General features: G+C 35.2%; 3 protein-coding genes across 7 annotated transcripts; 1 reads left to right on the top strand and 2 right to left on the bottom strand.

Annotated features, from left to right (window-relative positions):
• The first annotated feature begins 51 nt into the window (after positions 1–51).
• AsnRS-m (asparagine--tRNA ligase, mitochondrial) lies at positions 52–1,658 on the top strand. Of its 2 annotated transcripts, none has more exons than XM_066285382.1 (3): positions 52–260; positions 321–1,322; positions 1,376–1,658. In XM_066285382.1, exons 1-3 carry the CDS (start codon positions 147–149, stop codon positions 1,634–1,636), a joined length of 1,377 nt encoding a protein of 458 aa, XP_066141479.1. In that variant the 5' UTR covers positions 52–146; the 3' UTR covers positions 1,637–1,658. The 2 variants fall into 2 exon arrangements, with proteins under 2 accessions (XP_066141479.1, XP_066141481.1); XM_066285384.1 differs by having other exon boundaries at positions 321–1,088.
• A 479-nt stretch (positions 1,659–2,137) lies between these two features.
• Positions 2,138–5,738, bottom strand: SkpA (SKP1-related A). 4 transcript variants are annotated; one of them, XM_066285387.1, is made up of 4 exons: positions 5,560–5,738; positions 3,153–3,190; positions 2,776–3,014; positions 2,138–2,574 (listed from the first exon to the last, which is right to left on the bottom strand). In XM_066285387.1, the coding sequence occupies exons 2-4, from the start codon at positions 3,158–3,160 to the stop codon at positions 2,318–2,320; spliced, it is 504 nt and encodes a 167-aa protein (XP_066141484.1). In that variant the 5' UTR covers positions 3,161–3,190; positions 5,560–5,738; the 3' UTR covers positions 2,138–2,317. The 4 variants fall into 4 exon arrangements, with proteins under 4 accessions (XP_066141484.1, XP_066141485.1, XP_066141486.1 ...); XM_066285388.1 differs by lacking the exon at positions 5,560–5,738 and adding an exon at positions 3,837–3,961; XM_066285389.1 differs by lacking the exon at positions 3,153–3,190 and having other exon boundaries at positions 5,560–5,737.
• Positions 5,739–7,186: 1,448 nt separating this feature from the next.
• Positions 7,187–16,126, bottom strand: Tis11 (Tis11 zinc finger protein). Its single transcript, XM_066284627.1, has 2 exons — positions 15,857–16,126; positions 7,187–9,073 (listed from the first exon to the last, which is right to left on the bottom strand). The coding sequence occupies exons 1-2, from the start codon at positions 15,914–15,916 to the stop codon at positions 8,381–8,383; spliced, it is 753 nt and encodes a 250-aa protein (XP_066140724.1). The 5' UTR covers positions 15,917–16,126; the 3' UTR covers positions 7,187–8,380.
• Between the last annotated feature and the right edge of the window lie 789 nt (positions 16,127–16,915).

A 16,915-nucleotide genomic window follows, 5' to 3' on the forward strand; every position in this document is an offset into this window, starting at 1 on the left:
TTTTTGCTTCCGGTCTCTAGATGTTATAATCTCAATGACGTAACTACATAGTTTTTTTGAAACTAATGTCACTTTTATTTTACTAAGTAACCTAAAAAATCGATATCAACAACTAACTCGAATTTATTCTCTTAAACCCAATAAAAATGTTCAAAAAAGCATTATTTCCTCGACTGTTATTATATAGAACTTATAGCGAAACAAAAAACATTTATAATATCCTTAAAACTGGACATTTAGGCGAACAGGTCTCTGTACAGGTATGTACAAATTTATGGGAGCAATGCAGTCATAATTTCGATTAAAATAGCATATTATAGGGTTGGATAAAATCTATTAGGAAGCAAAAGGAAGTGACTTTTCTTGATATTAATGATGGGTCCACACCTAATAACATACAAGTGGTTATTCCTAAGAAAATTGGCAGTAACATTACAGTCGGTTCTTCAATTAGTACTAAAGGCATATTGAAAGAAACCCACAAAGGACAAAGTGAGGTGTCGGCTGACAGTATAGTTTTACTAGGAGAATGTGATCTGTCCAAAGGATATCCATTTGCACCAAGAAAGGAATATGAACAAGAGTATGTCCGAGAACATATGCACTTGCGACCAAGGACAAAAAAGTTTGCCTCAGTATTGCGAATCCGACATGCTGCCACTATTGCAATACACAACTATTTAGATAGAAATGGGTATTTTAATATACAGACACCTATAATAACTTCAAATGATTGTGAAGGGGCTGGAGAAATATTTAAAGTGTTGCCAAATAATGAGAAACTTTTGCAAACAATGGCAAACCCAAAAAAACCTGTAGATGCTGCATATTTCAATAAAAAAGCTTATTTAACTGTGTCTGGTCAACTACATTTGGAAGCATCAGCTCAGGCATTACAAAAAGTGTATTGCTTTGGACCAACTTTTAGAGCTGAAAACTCAAAATCCAGGTTACATTTGTCAGAGTTTTATATGCTTGAACTTGAAAAGGCATTTTTAAGCAAACTTGAGGAGCTGTTAGATATTGTGGAAGATTTAGTTAAGAATGTATCTGAGGAGGTTATAGCCAAAAATAGAGATGATTTAGAGGTGTGTAGGCGTGACAATGCTAACTATCAGTGGTTAAACAAGAACTTCATTAGAATTAGTTACAATGAAGCATTGGATGTATTATCAAATAAGTTGAATAAATCAATAGACAAGGGTATTGTAAAAGATCATGAAATTGCCTTAAGTCATTTCTTTGAGAACACACCAGTGTTTATTCTTGAATGGCCAAAAGAGGAGAAGCCGTTTTACATGAAAGAAATAGATAATAATAAAGTCAGTAAAATATTCAGTCCGAAAGATTTTTTGAATTAATGGAATTATTTCAGGTAGCAGCATTTGATTTACTTGCACCTCAAGTGGGTGAAATCGCCGGAGGGAGTTTACGTGAAAACAACTTGGAGAAATTAACATTAAAAATTCCAGATAATGGGCAATTGGATTGGTATTTAGATCTTCGGAAGTTTGGTAATACCCCAACTGGTGGTTTTGGTTTAGGATTTGAAAGATTCATTCAATTCTTACTGGGGATAGATAATATTAAGGATTGTATACCTTTTCCTAGGTGGCCGCATAACTGTAAATTATAAAAGCTCTGAATATAATAAATACTTTAATACATAATGCCTTTCATTTCGCAAAAAAATTATAAATTTCAATAAACTTGTTTTTCTGAGCGACTTCATCCGCCCTAGTTAACTGCTAAGTCTTTATATAAGGGGAATATTCCAATGACCCAGCAAGTTATGGTCCAGTCTCGTTTCTGCTACACCTAAGATTAGAGCGTTTTGGCAAGGAGAATATTATTCAGTTCATAAAAGAACATCTTTGGAGATTGCTACATGGCTATTTTTATTTTTCTTTTGGATAATATGTATTAAGTGGAATGCTGGGATATGAGTGTCTCGGCGTTTTGTGATTAACGTCTTTCATAGGGCTGCCAAAAATTTTTAGAGCGGCTCTGTGTAAATAAAATCGACTGAAATCTTTAGATTTTAATGCAATAAGCACGTTTGCTTTAATTTAAACGTTCTGTTTTTGTTAATAATAGGCTAAAGAAAAACTATATGGACTGGCAACAAGACAGAATAGGTAGTTTAACCTTTATTATTTTTGAGATCTAATACATGTGGTATATAAATAAGTCAAAAGTAAAATTCAGGGAAATCTTGTTTTTAGTTAGCACTGATAAAGTATCTCCCGAGTATTAGCAAAAAAATATTAATATATTGAACTAAAAAACTATCTAAAACAAATATAACGAAAAACACTTATTTTTCCTCGCACCATTCATTCTCCTTTCGCACTTGATCCTCCTCAGAAGCAGTAAAATCATTCTTGATGTTAAAGGTTTTCCGGATCTCTTCTGGTGCTTTGCCTTTAATCATATTGGCCACCGTCTTGCAAGTAACATCCAGAAGACCTTTGATATCCAGGTAGTTTGCTGCTAGGATCAGCTCAAACAAAGTACCTTGATCTACCTTCAAGAAGTCGGCATCCCAAGAAGAGATATCATCTGTTCTCTTTTCTGCAATTAATATTTACGATGTGGCACGCTTCTTCAGCAGAGGTTTATTTTTAAAATACTTTTTAAGCAATTCAGTGTTCCAATGATGTCAAAATGACTTATTTAAATGAATAAGTTAGGATTATTTGAAGTGATTCGAACACAGAATTGTCCTAGTTAAGTTTCAAGGATCTTGAGTCAGTATTAATTAAATGATCTTACCTTTGTTCTCGTCATCTTCTGGTGGAGGAGGATCATCCTTGTGGAAAGTAGCCCACTGGATTACTTTACGTAAAATTGCGGAATTGACATTGGGCAAAGGAACTACCTCTTCTTCTTCTTCATCCATTCCCAAATCTTCCAACATAGTCTTGATGGTAACAGAGCACTTAGCAATTTCTACATCCACGTCGAAGATCTCGCCATCTGATGACTGCAACTTGATTTTAGGCATCTTTATTCTGTAACAGAAGAAAAGAATACTAATTCCCGTCTTAAAGCTGAATACCTATCTGAGTGAATTGGTTGTGTAGAGGATCCTTAGATAAATCTTGGCCCCGCAATAATCTTGCAGATAAATGAGGAAAACTGATACTCACCGCACCATTGTTACAAACTGGTGGTTTCAAACAGGAATCTGAAAGCAAAGCGAAATTTGTGTTGCAACAGCATGGATTAAAGGATTATTTGAATACTACTCGTACTACTTATACTAAAAATATGGGATCTTTCTTGAAAATTAAACTTAAAATGGTGTCCAATTTACCTATATTAATATGTTACACCAAATTCATTCTAAATATAACTAAAGGTGTACAAGACACCTAATACTAGAGACCATAGTAAAATACATTATAAAACAGTAGTTAAATATTACGAGTAGGAAAATAATATAATTATATCAAAGTGTCCTAAATTGACACTACTTTAAATAATTTATGTATTAATTCGTCAAAGACTTTGAACATTAACGTGCATACTTTCGCAAAATTAAAAATTCTTAGGAATGGTGGTTTAGTTATTTCTTATTTGACAAAAAACTGAACGTTGCAAAGTTTTCAGTTCATATTAGCAAAAATCGTGGAAGACCCATTTTAAGGTACATAATGTTATTATGGAATACTGAAACTGGCCTAAATCTTTAGAGATAATATTGCAGGAGATGGATTTATTAGGCAGAATTAAATTTTTATAATATAGTACATACACCAATGTTTTTGTCAACGCGCTTGTGTGCTTCAACCCCAATTAAAGTGGTTCATTACACTATAGCCATTACTCACCATTGAATTACTCAACAGGCTGATTAATAATAAGTAACTTATGTGTAATTAAAATATTCTCACTTAAAAATTTAAAACCGCATTGTAGGGCAACCTCATTTCATGATACCACAATACTAAGTATATATCCCATATTTATCAGCATGAAACCACTTTTTTTCTTAAATACTTATTTGTTAATACTACAACAACGGATTTATCTTTTTAAAAGTGGCCACAAAAAAACTGGTTTATTTATATTTACATGTGTTTACTAGGTACTAATAAAATAAACAAAAATCCTGTCTAAAATGATGCATTCTGATATTAATTCAAAAAATCAATTTCATATTCTTATTTATAGTGCTGATACATGTGTCATACATTGAATTAATTTGATTTATAAGTAGATATTTTCTTTGTTTAGATAATTTGAACATTTAAATAAATGATGACAATAATTGAAATCCAAAAAACTAATTCATCCACCAAGAGAAACAAACTTTAAAACAACTTAGATTCAACTTCAATTTGCTTGAACACAAAATAAGTAGTTAGAGACAGATTTGTTTGCATATTAAAATGTGTATTATAGCCCAAAATTAGCTTTAGCAGATACAGCTAGGACCATAAATTCAAGTATCAGTAGTATAATGGATAAGATCTGTTGCCACCAATGAATAAAAGAAAGAACCCTATAAAATGGTTTTTTTAACTTTGATGAATAAATTGATAATTTGTATTAAGAGGAATTACAATATACCCAACAAGAGTTTCATTTAGTTATCTGCTGGGATTCGACTCCCTCTACAAAGCTATGAATTTACATACCTACATAAAATACTTAATATTTATTGTACTCCATTACATATTGTTAATATTAATAGAAACTTTACATACTGAAGACATATGTATCTCTCACTTGACTAATTTGTTTATGCAGCTTATTTTTACTTACTCAAGAATTACTATACAGTAAATCACCCTTATATTCAAACACAAATATTACCCAAAATAGGGCCTACTATAGGTAAACTAACAAGGATTTCCATGTTATATACCCTCATATATGCCTGTAACATGATCCTTATGCCTTATATAAACACAAATGTTTGAGAATAGCACAAAAAGTTAAAGATATGAACTGTGACAAGGTCACTTGGACACAAATCTTTTTTGCTTATTCAGAACAAGCAGAAATCATCAAGTGGCAAGTGTAAAACAAACTTGACATAGGCAATTTAGCATAAAACACAGTAAGGATTGTTTTGATCTATTAGGAAACTTAAAAGGGTTCAAGAATCCCTCAAAGCAAGTACATTACTTATTTTGAGATTAAATTTGCAATATAAGATGCCTAGGAAGATTCTCTATTTTAGAATGGTTTATTTACTGGATGAAACAAACCTAGTAAATCGAAAATACTATTAAATTTCATGTACTTTGTATGTATGCAACAGAATTTTTTGTGGTTCAGCTTGGGTCGACAAATCACCCTTAACTTTTTTAAAAAATTACAGGGGTTCATGAACAATGGAAAGTTTGTTTACTCACATCTAAAATGTATTGCAAAAGGCGCGGTTTTTCAAACTCATAGTAACTTTACTAGCAATTAGCCGAAACTATCTTGCTACCAAAGTTACTCTGTTCGACTCTTTTAGAAGCTACAAACAAAGGAAAACAGGGAAACGTTCAACCCTTGCTGGTTTTGGCAATGGAAAATAAAATAATCTTAGTCTCTTACCTTTTTAAAAATCCTAAGGCTAACTACTGAGGGATGACTGGCCGAATTGGCGCAGTGATAAGCTATTGCAAATATTTAAAATACTTTATATTCAGGAAATTTGGGAATAAATCAAATTCTCTTCAACAAACGTGACAAGAAAAACGAAGTATAGCAGCCATATGCAATTTGCAACCAGTGCTGCCAAGTTGTGAAAATAAATCATGGTATGGAATCCTTGGTACCAATGGTCTTTAAAGAAGATGGTATCAATGTCACCAACTGCAAAACTGTTAGTCAAGCAAAAAATCTTATTGATAAAAAAAGAAAAACATATGCGGGAGTTGTTTACTTTAAAAGTTAAAAAGCACTGGATAATGTCACTTCGATGAAATAATTTTCTTTCTTGCAAAATTCTTGCCGAAAAATAACTAATAAGGCGATGAAATTTGATAAAAAAGCTATCAAAATTAAATTGAAATTTCAGGAATTAGGCCTCATATCAAATCCGTGCGAAATGTTTTAGGAACTTCCATCTGCGTAATACAAAATGATGTACAATTGGTGCAAAGGACTATCGTACACCTAGTCCAAGGTGTAGCAAAAATTTAAACACCATTATAATGGTCGAATTGGCAACACTGTATGGAATTATATTGACAATATTGACATTGTTATGGACATAGTGCCATCTATCGCAGGCGACAAAAAATAAAATGGAAGGCGAAGAAGAACGGCAAGGAAGAAATAAAACTGTTTTGGATTATTCCAGGGCCTTGTTAAAAACTATTTAAAATAACTTTTCGATTAATGTTGAACGGTTACCGTGTTTATTCATTGTATACAAAATAGAACGTTTATGATTGATTTTAACACACAACTTTTGTATTAGTTGTCACCGCCCCAGAAAATGGGGCATTTTCATCTATGCTTCTTGAGGATATTGCTAAAGTTATTTTAAATCTAAAAGTATTCTGTGTCTATATACGGAGTTGAGTAGTTTTTCTACTGAAAAGGGTATTTATTTTTAACTTACTGTAAAATATAAGTGAATGCAATGTGTTCACCTCATTGTCAACACTAAAACTTTACTAAATGTATCAAATTCCTTATTGTTCTTGTATTTAGCGTCGCATTATTTATTATTACCTCTGCACTCGACATTTTAAATTACATAGTTTGTAAGGAATTGTATTACATGCATGGCACAATGTATTGCCTCAATCATCAGCACAACATGGCGGCGTCTGCCCTTGGAGTGAGCCCAAACATGCTTACCTTTTACTACCATTTACAATTTCCGCCAATATTTCATAAATACCAGTGGGTTACCTAATTTTAAGGCGTTTCCTATTGCAAAGAAATTAATTTTTAGCGAAATTTCCTTTCAGACCACCGAAACTCGTTAGCCACAAGATTTTTGCTCATTAATATATTTTTTGTTATATTCCTCTATTTATATATTCGTAGAAAAATATGGGTTGTTTTGCTATCGAGGCATTCTTTGTATTTGAATATTATGCATTCATATGATTAATTTTTATTAATGAAATTCTCCTTAAGAAAGTAGATTCTATGTATTACATGCATGGTTTTTAAAGGAGTGCCTAGTCGAGGTCGGTTCGCTGGACTGGAACAAAATAGCGGATAGCAGAACAAAATATAATTTATTGATAATGATACACAGATACATTAGCTACAAAATATAAATAATATACAGGTATTGCGCGCCCGGTTTAGGGCCACTATCGTGTGCCGATAAATTGAGCACAGTCGTCTCTATCTAAATATTTGCAAAAAGTATAAATAATAAGTTACATATAAATTATAATAAAATAACTAAATAACATAAACGTATTGAAAATAAGAAACACACAAATTAAATAATGATTTAAATAACAAAAAATCTTATTCTTTCATCGGTCCACTAGGCACACAAAAGAAATAATGAGAAGATGAGAAATAAAATAAATAAAATCCAATCACGGAATGTTAAGAAATCAAGACCGATGACCGAAATACTAATCCTAATTTGCACATACATATTCACAAAATAAAATTAACATTCAACGGAGCTTTCGCGGAATTGGTCGACTGGATTCGCAGTTCTTGCAGGAGCAACAGCTTCTTCCAGTGCAACATTATTTTTTTTCCGGGCGGCAACAATTTTATGAAACTTGATTTACTTTATGGAAGTTAGTTTGTTTTTAAAAATTCGTAGATGTGGGAGCAGTAAGTAAGCACGAAAGCAAAATCAACAAATTGCATCCTTATTAGCTTCCTTATTTAAGCATAGGATTTCTAGGTTGTCACAATAAAAACGATCGCTTTTCACCTTCCAAGAAGAAAACAGAGCAAGATGTGAATGTATATGATGAATTTGATCAGGGAGCAGGCATCTAAGTTTTTGATTATTTATTTTGCTACAATGAGATTCATTAAAGAACCTGTAAGTCTTAACGTCAAAAATAAATGATAAATAACTTGACTGCCTGTTGTCGTTTTCTTGTGTGCGGAGGATAAAACCGACCACTCGAATTGTGCCACTCTTTTACATACAAAAAATAACTTTTTTTGAATGAAGTCTTTTGCATCAAAAGTTGGATCATAAGGCATAAGTAAATTGGTTGCCACCCGTTCTATACATGCCCTCTACCTAATAATTAAATATAATTAAAAATCACACAGTATCAAAATCACTCCGCCTTCCGGCGAATATAAATTATAGTAGGTAATATAAATTAGATAAAATAATAGTGAATTAAATAAAATGTCTTGACTCTTGAGTTAAGGTTTTGTCAGCCACTCTGCAAGCGACGACATGGCGAAAACCGGGTGTGCACTATAGTATGAGGTCATTGAGCGTGAGGATTTGGGTTGTCGAGAGTCTGTTGAATACGGGCAAACGTTGATCGTCCAACGGTCCTGGGGATTGCAGATCGGGCTCGCTACTAAAGAACGAGCCCATTGATGAGGTAGGCGATTGGCTCAAACTACACGGGGGACTTGGACTATCCAAAGACAACGATGGACTCAACGCAGCAGGGCGAGGACGTGAAGCCGTAACTACCGCTGTAGGCGTGGTGGGAGATTTCGGTACGGCCTCATCTTGATTGTGCACGAAATGGCATCGTGGTCCGTATGGACAGAAACCCACCGTGTGGTAAGTCCTGCACAGTTCCGTCTTGTACTTTGGATGCCTGGCCAAGCTTCGCAACTCTGCCATCCCATGGGCGAATTGGCACTTATCTCCGTATTTGCACACTCCGAACTCCTCGAAGGGCCTACAGAGCTCAGTCTTGTAGCGAGAGGTGTTTACAGTGGTGAGAGCGCCTTGTGGGGGGGTCATTCCGGGTGCTGGGGCTGATTGCGTTCTTTCTAATCTACGATGTTGCTGCGTCAGATTGCCCAAGAGCATCGCCAGGTTTTGATTTGCTGTTACTGGGGTCGAGGCCATCCTGGTCAGGGTTAGGCGCACTGTGGAGCCTACAGCCAGGTGATGTGCGTTTGAGACGCTGTCAGGGTTCACACCGTTCTAGAATAAAAAAATGACAATGTAGTAAGTTACACGAGCATGGTGCAGTCAGTAACAAAAACATTGCTTGACTAACTATCGGGGTACTTTCTGTGCAGGGCTTTGCAAAATGTTCGATTATTACGAAAATAGAAAGTATTAAATTTTGCAAATGGTTTTTATTTACTCAGTGTAGGTGCTACAACCTAAGAATAATAATATGACATGAAAATAATGATATGACATTTCGTTAGAGCTGACAAATCTATAGTTGCTTTGAAGCATGACGGATCTTGAAAAACAATCGTAGGTCTGAGCCAAAGATAACTGCCGCCCTGTAGATTTTCGGTTGCAACTAGGATTGTGTGCATCCTGTTTTGTACTTCGCAAATTTGAAGAAAATATCTGATCGATTCTGGGTAGTCTAGGATTACATATATTCAAACTTTGAAACAAGAAATCTGAAGAACGATAGGGGGAATACTAATTATTCAGGAATTTGAGGATTCCTAAACAAGATCTATATGTTAATGCAGAATGCATGTGACCTTTTCCAACACGTTTCTCCGACTTTGTCGACTTACGTTATATGTTCCCAGAAAAATGACTATTTTGGAAAGTTTCCATATCAAATCTGCTGCAATCTACGAGGGAGACTTAATCAAAAGATTTCAGTTTCAACAGATCAACGAAACAAAAGGAAATTGAAACAATTAAGCCAAACGAAAATGATTTCTCTTTCGGATTTATACAGCATGAAGAACTCGATTTCTTTATTGTTAAGTCTTGTCATCGCTAAACAGCACTATCATGCTATTGTTATCCTGTTAAACGTTCAAGCAAAAGTTCTAGGTAATTGCAACGTGAACTCATCAGGCATTGTGCTTGTATTACTCATATCAATATGTCCGGTTAGTTCGTTGTTAGTAGGTTGCATGATATTGACAATAGTATACACAAGGTAACACCAAACGGTATGTGGTTCGACGATTTATCTGAGAAAGTGTTGGTTTCTTTACGAAATATTCTTCTCCTTGGCCATTGCAAGATGGAAATCGAATCCGCCATAACATCAAGAACAGGCCGCCGCGTTTTACTACAGTACGTGCATTGTTTGGTGTTTTTTTTTATTACTCTCGCAAATTAAAGATGCCTGAGCAACGGTACCTTAGGATAACTAGGAAATACCTTGTTGGATTTTTGATAAGCTGCAACAATAAAAACAGAAGTCTTATGATTATATTGTCAAGAACGTGCATATAAATCAATGTTCGCGTATTACCGTTATTTCACTTTGAGAATCTATAGGATACTCACTACTAATTTTATAAGAGCCTCTACAAGGAGCTATGAATACGCATTTTTTTTTCAAGAAACAGACATGTCGAGTTTCAATTCACGTCACTGAGTCTCGGTACGCCCCTGTTTCTAATATCGACAGGATAAAAACTTCTGAGCACCTACAGATTCATCACTAATAACGGGTGATCATTCGCATCTCGCAGTAGGCGGTGAACCGTAAACGTAGGGCGTTGATTAAGCCATTTTCTATTTACCAGCAAACATCTGACCAAGAACCGATTAACATATGAATTTATTCACGACATGCCTCTGGTATTTCGATTTCAATTAAAGTTTTTTTTTAATGCTAACCCTTTAATTCCAGCGTAATTAAATCATTGGGGTGCAGCTTTTCCCAAGGAGTAATGGATTTTTGGCATTTTTATAGGAGTTAAATCGCGAATATTAATTTAACTCGTTCGGTTATAATTAGTAGGCCCCTGTTTTTAATATGATTAAAGAGTGCGAATTTTTCAACGCTTGCACAACACACAAGTAATAAGCGTTTATTAATAAATCATTGCCGCGCAGAAGATTTTCAATTTTGGTCTCTTAGAATCCTTTCTTTCCCCCCTTTAGCATTTAGCAAGACGAGAAGTCGGAATGTTTAATTGCAAGTGATGTCGCGCAATCATGCCTCAGCTTCTGGCTCAGTACGCGCTTCTGTCGGACCAACATTTTTAAGAATTCTTATCCAAAAAATACTAAAGCAAAACCATTAAGAAATGAAATTTCGTATTCCAATTACAATACGAACATAAGCATTTCACTGCACAAATAATATCATGCGAAATACTGAATGTTGTTTCTAAAATTGGGTAGATATCAGTTTTATTATCGAGTGAATTAATCTGTTTAAAAAAGTTTATGGGCGCATATCAACATTTTAGATAAAAGCTTTGTTTAACATGTTACATTTAACCTTGATTCACAATAGGATTGAATTCTCGACAATGTAGAAAAATGCAATGTGCAAACTGTGAGGAAATGTATTGCATCGAATAAATTTGTTTTCAATTGTGGATAACCCACTGAGAGAAGCTGGAAAATAGGGTGCTAATGTACAAAGTTTGTTTTTCTACAGTTCGATTCATTAATTCGGGCCACCTTATATTGGAGTGGTTCATTAGAAAAATCAAACCGAATCAGTCGATAAAATAATAATTGTAACTGACCAAAGACAACGTTGCACATAGCAATATTTTATAACAAGTCGAGACTCGAATTTATAATAAATTACGTTAACTAGGATTTTCCGTTTCAGCGTACAAGACCTAACAGAATGAAAAACGTAATCGTGATGGTGAACTACGGAAAAGAACAGTGAAACCAGAAGGATGCTGTCTTCATATTGGCGCCTATAGGAAGTTTATAATTATCGCAAAGCTGAACAAATACCGGTGATAAAAGTGAGAAAAAAAGCGTTATCTTTATTCTCCTCTGTATCTGCAGCTTTAAACCTATATCTCAAAGCTAACTACTTCTAACGACAATAATGACACATTGCACTGCAACAGTATCTTGTTATACAATCGCCAGTTCTCATGTTTGTACCTGATATAAATACCTCCGGGTTTGAATTAGTTATTTTGCTATTTGTGTGTTCAATGAAACAGAGTTTCAGCCCAAATTATCAAATATTAATTAAAAAAGTGGAATTAAAAATTAGCGGCGTTACGCTTTAAGGACTTCATTGCTTTTCAGGGCCCCACTTTCCACGTTTTTTTTTTTCGCTAATTGTGAACCCATAAAATTGAGATTTGTGGGTAAAAATCGTCGTGTTTACCCGTCGTGCAAAAATATCAATTTTTTTGTTTCGGCCGCTAACTTAATTAAATAAAAAAAAAAACGATAGAATTCACGCAGTTCAGACAGTATCGTGCCCCCATGTATCGAAAATAAAGTCAAAAGAATACGAGACAGAGAATAAATGATTTTATTCTCCCAACATCTCTAAATGACACAGAATACTACGTTTCAATAGCGGTTTTGTCCACTTTTGAATGAACCTTTCTTTTATTTTGTGGTTTACATTTAAAACCTTTGCCACTGCTAATAAACAGGTTCGTCATGCTGAAATACACAAAACTTCTGTGTGTGGGTGTTGTTCGGTTCCTTCTTCCTTCTACAATTTCTTCGGCTGGGCGAAGCCGAGGGGTAGATCGCTGATGAATTTTCGCCTTGCATGTGCATACCAAATGCAAGGCGATGCGAGATGATTCAAAAGAGATTCTCGATGGTGGGTAGCGGGGCTCTTTAGTTATGTCAAGGTTTAGATCGAGCTCGATTCATTTTTGGTGCCAGGCACCTTAAAACCAAGTTAACCCGAATACTCCCAATTATCATTTGATATGGGTGCATACGCCTTATGTCGACGCCTCTATAGGCTTGAGGTTTACTTCGGTAAGTACCAAATTACCCTAATAAGGGTTATTTTCATATAGTTCTAATCACTGCTATGCGGTTGCCTAGGTGCTTTTATGAACTTTCAAGGAGCGAATAACACCTGAAGCTTTACCCTTTAAAGTTAAATGTAGTTAATTAAATTTTTCAATGTTACTTATGTGTGTGCTATGAATCATTAATAGAAAACTGTGAATGTTTTAGAATTCTGGATGTCACAGTATTATTATTTGAACGATTATTAATAGAACTAATGCCATAAAGATATCACACTTTACTTTGAAGGGGATAACTTCGGACTCATGCCTTTCTCAATGCGTCGAAGTTAACTACTGGAGGTTTATTTCCATCAGAATTTTAAACCCGTCTACGCGTTTACTAAACCGATAATAATTAGTTGCTACAGATCATCTATCAATCCGCGTACGTTAGTTAATTTGGGTGCGGAATAAAAAAATTCTAACTCACTTGATCTTGAACACGTGAGCTAAATTGAGTTTGCCCAGCTTGTCGAGTTTTAGGTTGCAGTTCCCTCCCGAACATGACTTCCTAATCAGAAGGGGTCGGGATGAATTTTAAATATTTTTTTGTGTTTATTTTAAGATTTATTCAATTTAATCCCCACTCGGACCCCGAGTCGAGGAAGTTATGATCGCATAAAAATGAAAAAAAAAACGATCCAAAGCAGGGTGGTTCTTAATAATCAACCTTGATGTTGATAAATAATGTAGACACATACGTAATGATCTTGTACAAATAAAATAGGAATTTATTACGTTGAGGTACTTAATAATCGATATAATACGAGGTGTCTCGTTAAAAACATCAGTCATCAAGTCAGGTTTTTAACGACGTTTTTAATTATTAATTGGTCATTAAATTGGTTCAAACACAATTCCAGAATTGCTGAAACTACATTTTTTGTTCTTAACCACTGACTCGCCTGCGAGTAGATGATTTCAAAACTTGTTTCAAGAGATAAGGGATATTTCATCTTTTTTTGTTTCGGTATATTTTACTTAGTTTTTTTGCGGAGAAGCGCTCTGACAAGCCCTCGACCAAATGTTAATTTGGGGTCAAGAATATTACCAGGTCAAGATAGATAAATTCAAGGAACAATTACTTTGTCACGCTATATCAATAACATCCAACATTTAGCTATGCAATGCGAGTATGTGCGAGAAGTTACGGAAAATATGAAATTGACGCATAAGGCCGTTTTTTTTCGTGTTCAAAAATCTTGCGCTTAGCGCTCTGCGCGCGAGGTAGCGGGTGATTCGAAGTAATAGTGGAAACTTATACATAAAGTATTAAGCAGTATTGAGTAGGTCTAATATCCAACGATAGTTAAGATCTATCCATTGCGTTTACTTTGCATCTTCCTGTGTACAGCAGATTTTAATTGAAAAAGAAGCTGATACATACCCCTTATCTAAAATCAGTAAATGCCAGGCTGGGAACCAACTGAGCTGAGTCCCTACCAGAAATAATTGATCTTGCATTACCGCTTTACTTATGCATTTACTCGCAAACAACAATGGACGTTTTATAAAAGTTAATGTAAAATATCTGCTAATAGATTCTAAAATAAGGGCAATATGCTGAGTAATATTTTTATGAGTATTTAATGGAACGTATGCATGTCCACAAGTTACAATTAGCGCTAACTACGCTCCGGTATTAACTTTTAATGCATAGTAGCTTTTAAAACCATTATACCAGTGTGAATACCTCTAGGTCAAACTTACACTCGATGTTTTTTTAATTTCTAATCTTCAACTCACCATCATAAGTGAATGACAAGGTATTTTCTGGGCTACCTTAGAGCACTTCTGAAAACTACTAAAGCCTAAATGTCCCCCTCTTTGGTTGTACCTAAACTGACGGTGACAAAAAATGCACATGTTTATTTATTATTTTGATTTTCTTTTGGTTAAACATGGCCACATGTAAACATTCCTTTATGCATGGTGCGGAATTACCCACACGTATTCAATTGCCCTTAGTTGGGCTTGGAAGCGAAAATAGTAAAAGTGAATAAAAAGTGGTTTCATTGAATGGCCATTGAATAAAGTTGCTTAATATTTATTTATTACGTAGGAAAAAAAAACAAAAAAAAATTTAGTCTCGGGCGGATTCGAAACTCGTCCGGGATACGAGGGCGGAAAGCGTTTCCCGATGCTACGTCCCCTAATGGTGCCTTGCTTTGCAATTTCATTAAAATTTTACAATTGAGACCATCAGGAAAAGTTAAATTTTCACTGGATTCGATAGCGAAAAATGTGTCCATAGGTCGTTTGTTGGTTTGTGTAGAAGTCGCGTGAAAGCTCCAAAATTTTTACGTATGAACGCCGCGAAATAAAAAAACGAAAAAAAACTGACCCCTCGGGATGCGAGGGCGTAGAACGACCAGTCGCCCAGACGTGTTTCGCATCGCCTACAATTTACTTACATTCCGGGTAGATAATGTCAACATTTAGTTTGTCTCTTAAAACGGGGGAAATCGAACCGTAACCGTTTTAACCTGTTTTTGTCTAGATACGCCAAAAAATTTGTAGAAATTCGAAAACGGGCGGCACTGAGACCGGTTTTCCAATTTGCAGTTAAAAGTAACCAGCGCATCGTTTTCGCAACACAAGGAATCGCATAAGCACTTGATTGTTCGAATTTAACTTTGCATTTTATTTATTTTTTTAATAAAATTTGCCGGAAGATTGAAAAATCGAGGAAACGTTATCGATTAATTTTTGTCGATTGCGTATATCCCCCTGTTTAATGTCCATTCATATTCTCCTAATACTACATCCGAACTTGGCGTGAACGGAGAATAGCGCTGCAACAGGTAGGAATCCATTTCTACCACTTGTTGATTGGGTCCGCTTGCTACCTAACGTACCTCATACCAAATTTCACGAAATAGATTTTTTCCTTATTCCCGGAGTGGCCCTATTGGCTCTAAATTACGTTTACATTGGCGTACCCAAAGTTTGTTTCCGCTTTAAACTTTATAATCGCATAGTTATAATCTTCTGGTGTTTATGATTTTCAAATAACACATACCTTGATCAAGTTTTCTCTGAACTCATACATCGCATTCTGGGACATAATTGCGGTCGACATTATCCTATAGTATGCACAGTCACCAAAATTTCTTTATCAATTAACGAAACAAAACACAAACACAACGATATACTGTATGACTGGAAACTCGCTAAAGTTACATACAAAAAACGCGCTATTCCACGCAACACAGCAATCGCGTGCTATCGAGCTTGCTTCTGAGACTACCGACTAAGACTATATGCATAGATTGTTTTGAAGTTGGTGTATGGTTGTTCAGCGAATGTTCCCTCTCCATTCGTTTTTAATCGTGGAATAGGTTGAGTGGGGTGGAGACGCATTGAATTTATTAGCAGGGTTGTCGGATTTACTCCCTTTTCACCACAGTTGGTGACGGTGCCGAATATTGCCGGTAATACCGGAAAAGCAGACGAAATCTTCTATGAAATATTTCCAAATTCGTATTCAACTATTTCAAATTATTTTTTTTTACGTTTCGATGTCACCAGTCAGCTGTCATGTTACTTTAACGTCAGCCGTCGTAAGTTGCTTCACGTTAGGTTATATTTTAGTTTCAATTTTGTGCATATACAGAGTGTTCGTGCAGAAGGCAGGCGATTTTTGGCCTCGCTCTGTGGCAGTTTGCAGGTATGCACCGACAGCCGTCCGTCCAGATCAGAATTTAGCCTCATCTTCTCTGAGAATCTTATTTTACATTGGCCGTTTATAGTGAAGTCCCCTGCAGTTCACACGACAAAGATGATGCCTGACGTGTTGTGGAAAAGTTGGCCATAGCAAATATAAAGCCAACGTCGAGTGAACTCTGCAGTCGTTGTCATTATCATTCTTGAGCTGGAAAAAATTTAAATAAATTTTATCACGGAACATGAGAGAAAATATCTGTCGCACAGAGCGAGACAAGAATAAAGTGCCGCATTGGTTTCCATACACAAACACCCTGACTTTTACCATGGTAGTACGGTGGCTCATTCGTTCCTGGATAAGCGGCATTAGTCATCACACAACAAATTTGTAAATAAATAATGTAAATAATAATCC

Source organism: Euwallacea fornicatus, chromosome 8 (assembly GCF_040115645.1).
Source record: "Euwallacea fornicatus isolate EFF26 chromosome 8, ASM4011564v1, whole genome shotgun sequence".
Classification (NCBI taxonomy): domain Eukaryota; kingdom Metazoa; phylum Arthropoda; class Insecta; order Coleoptera; family Curculionidae; genus Euwallacea; species Euwallacea fornicatus.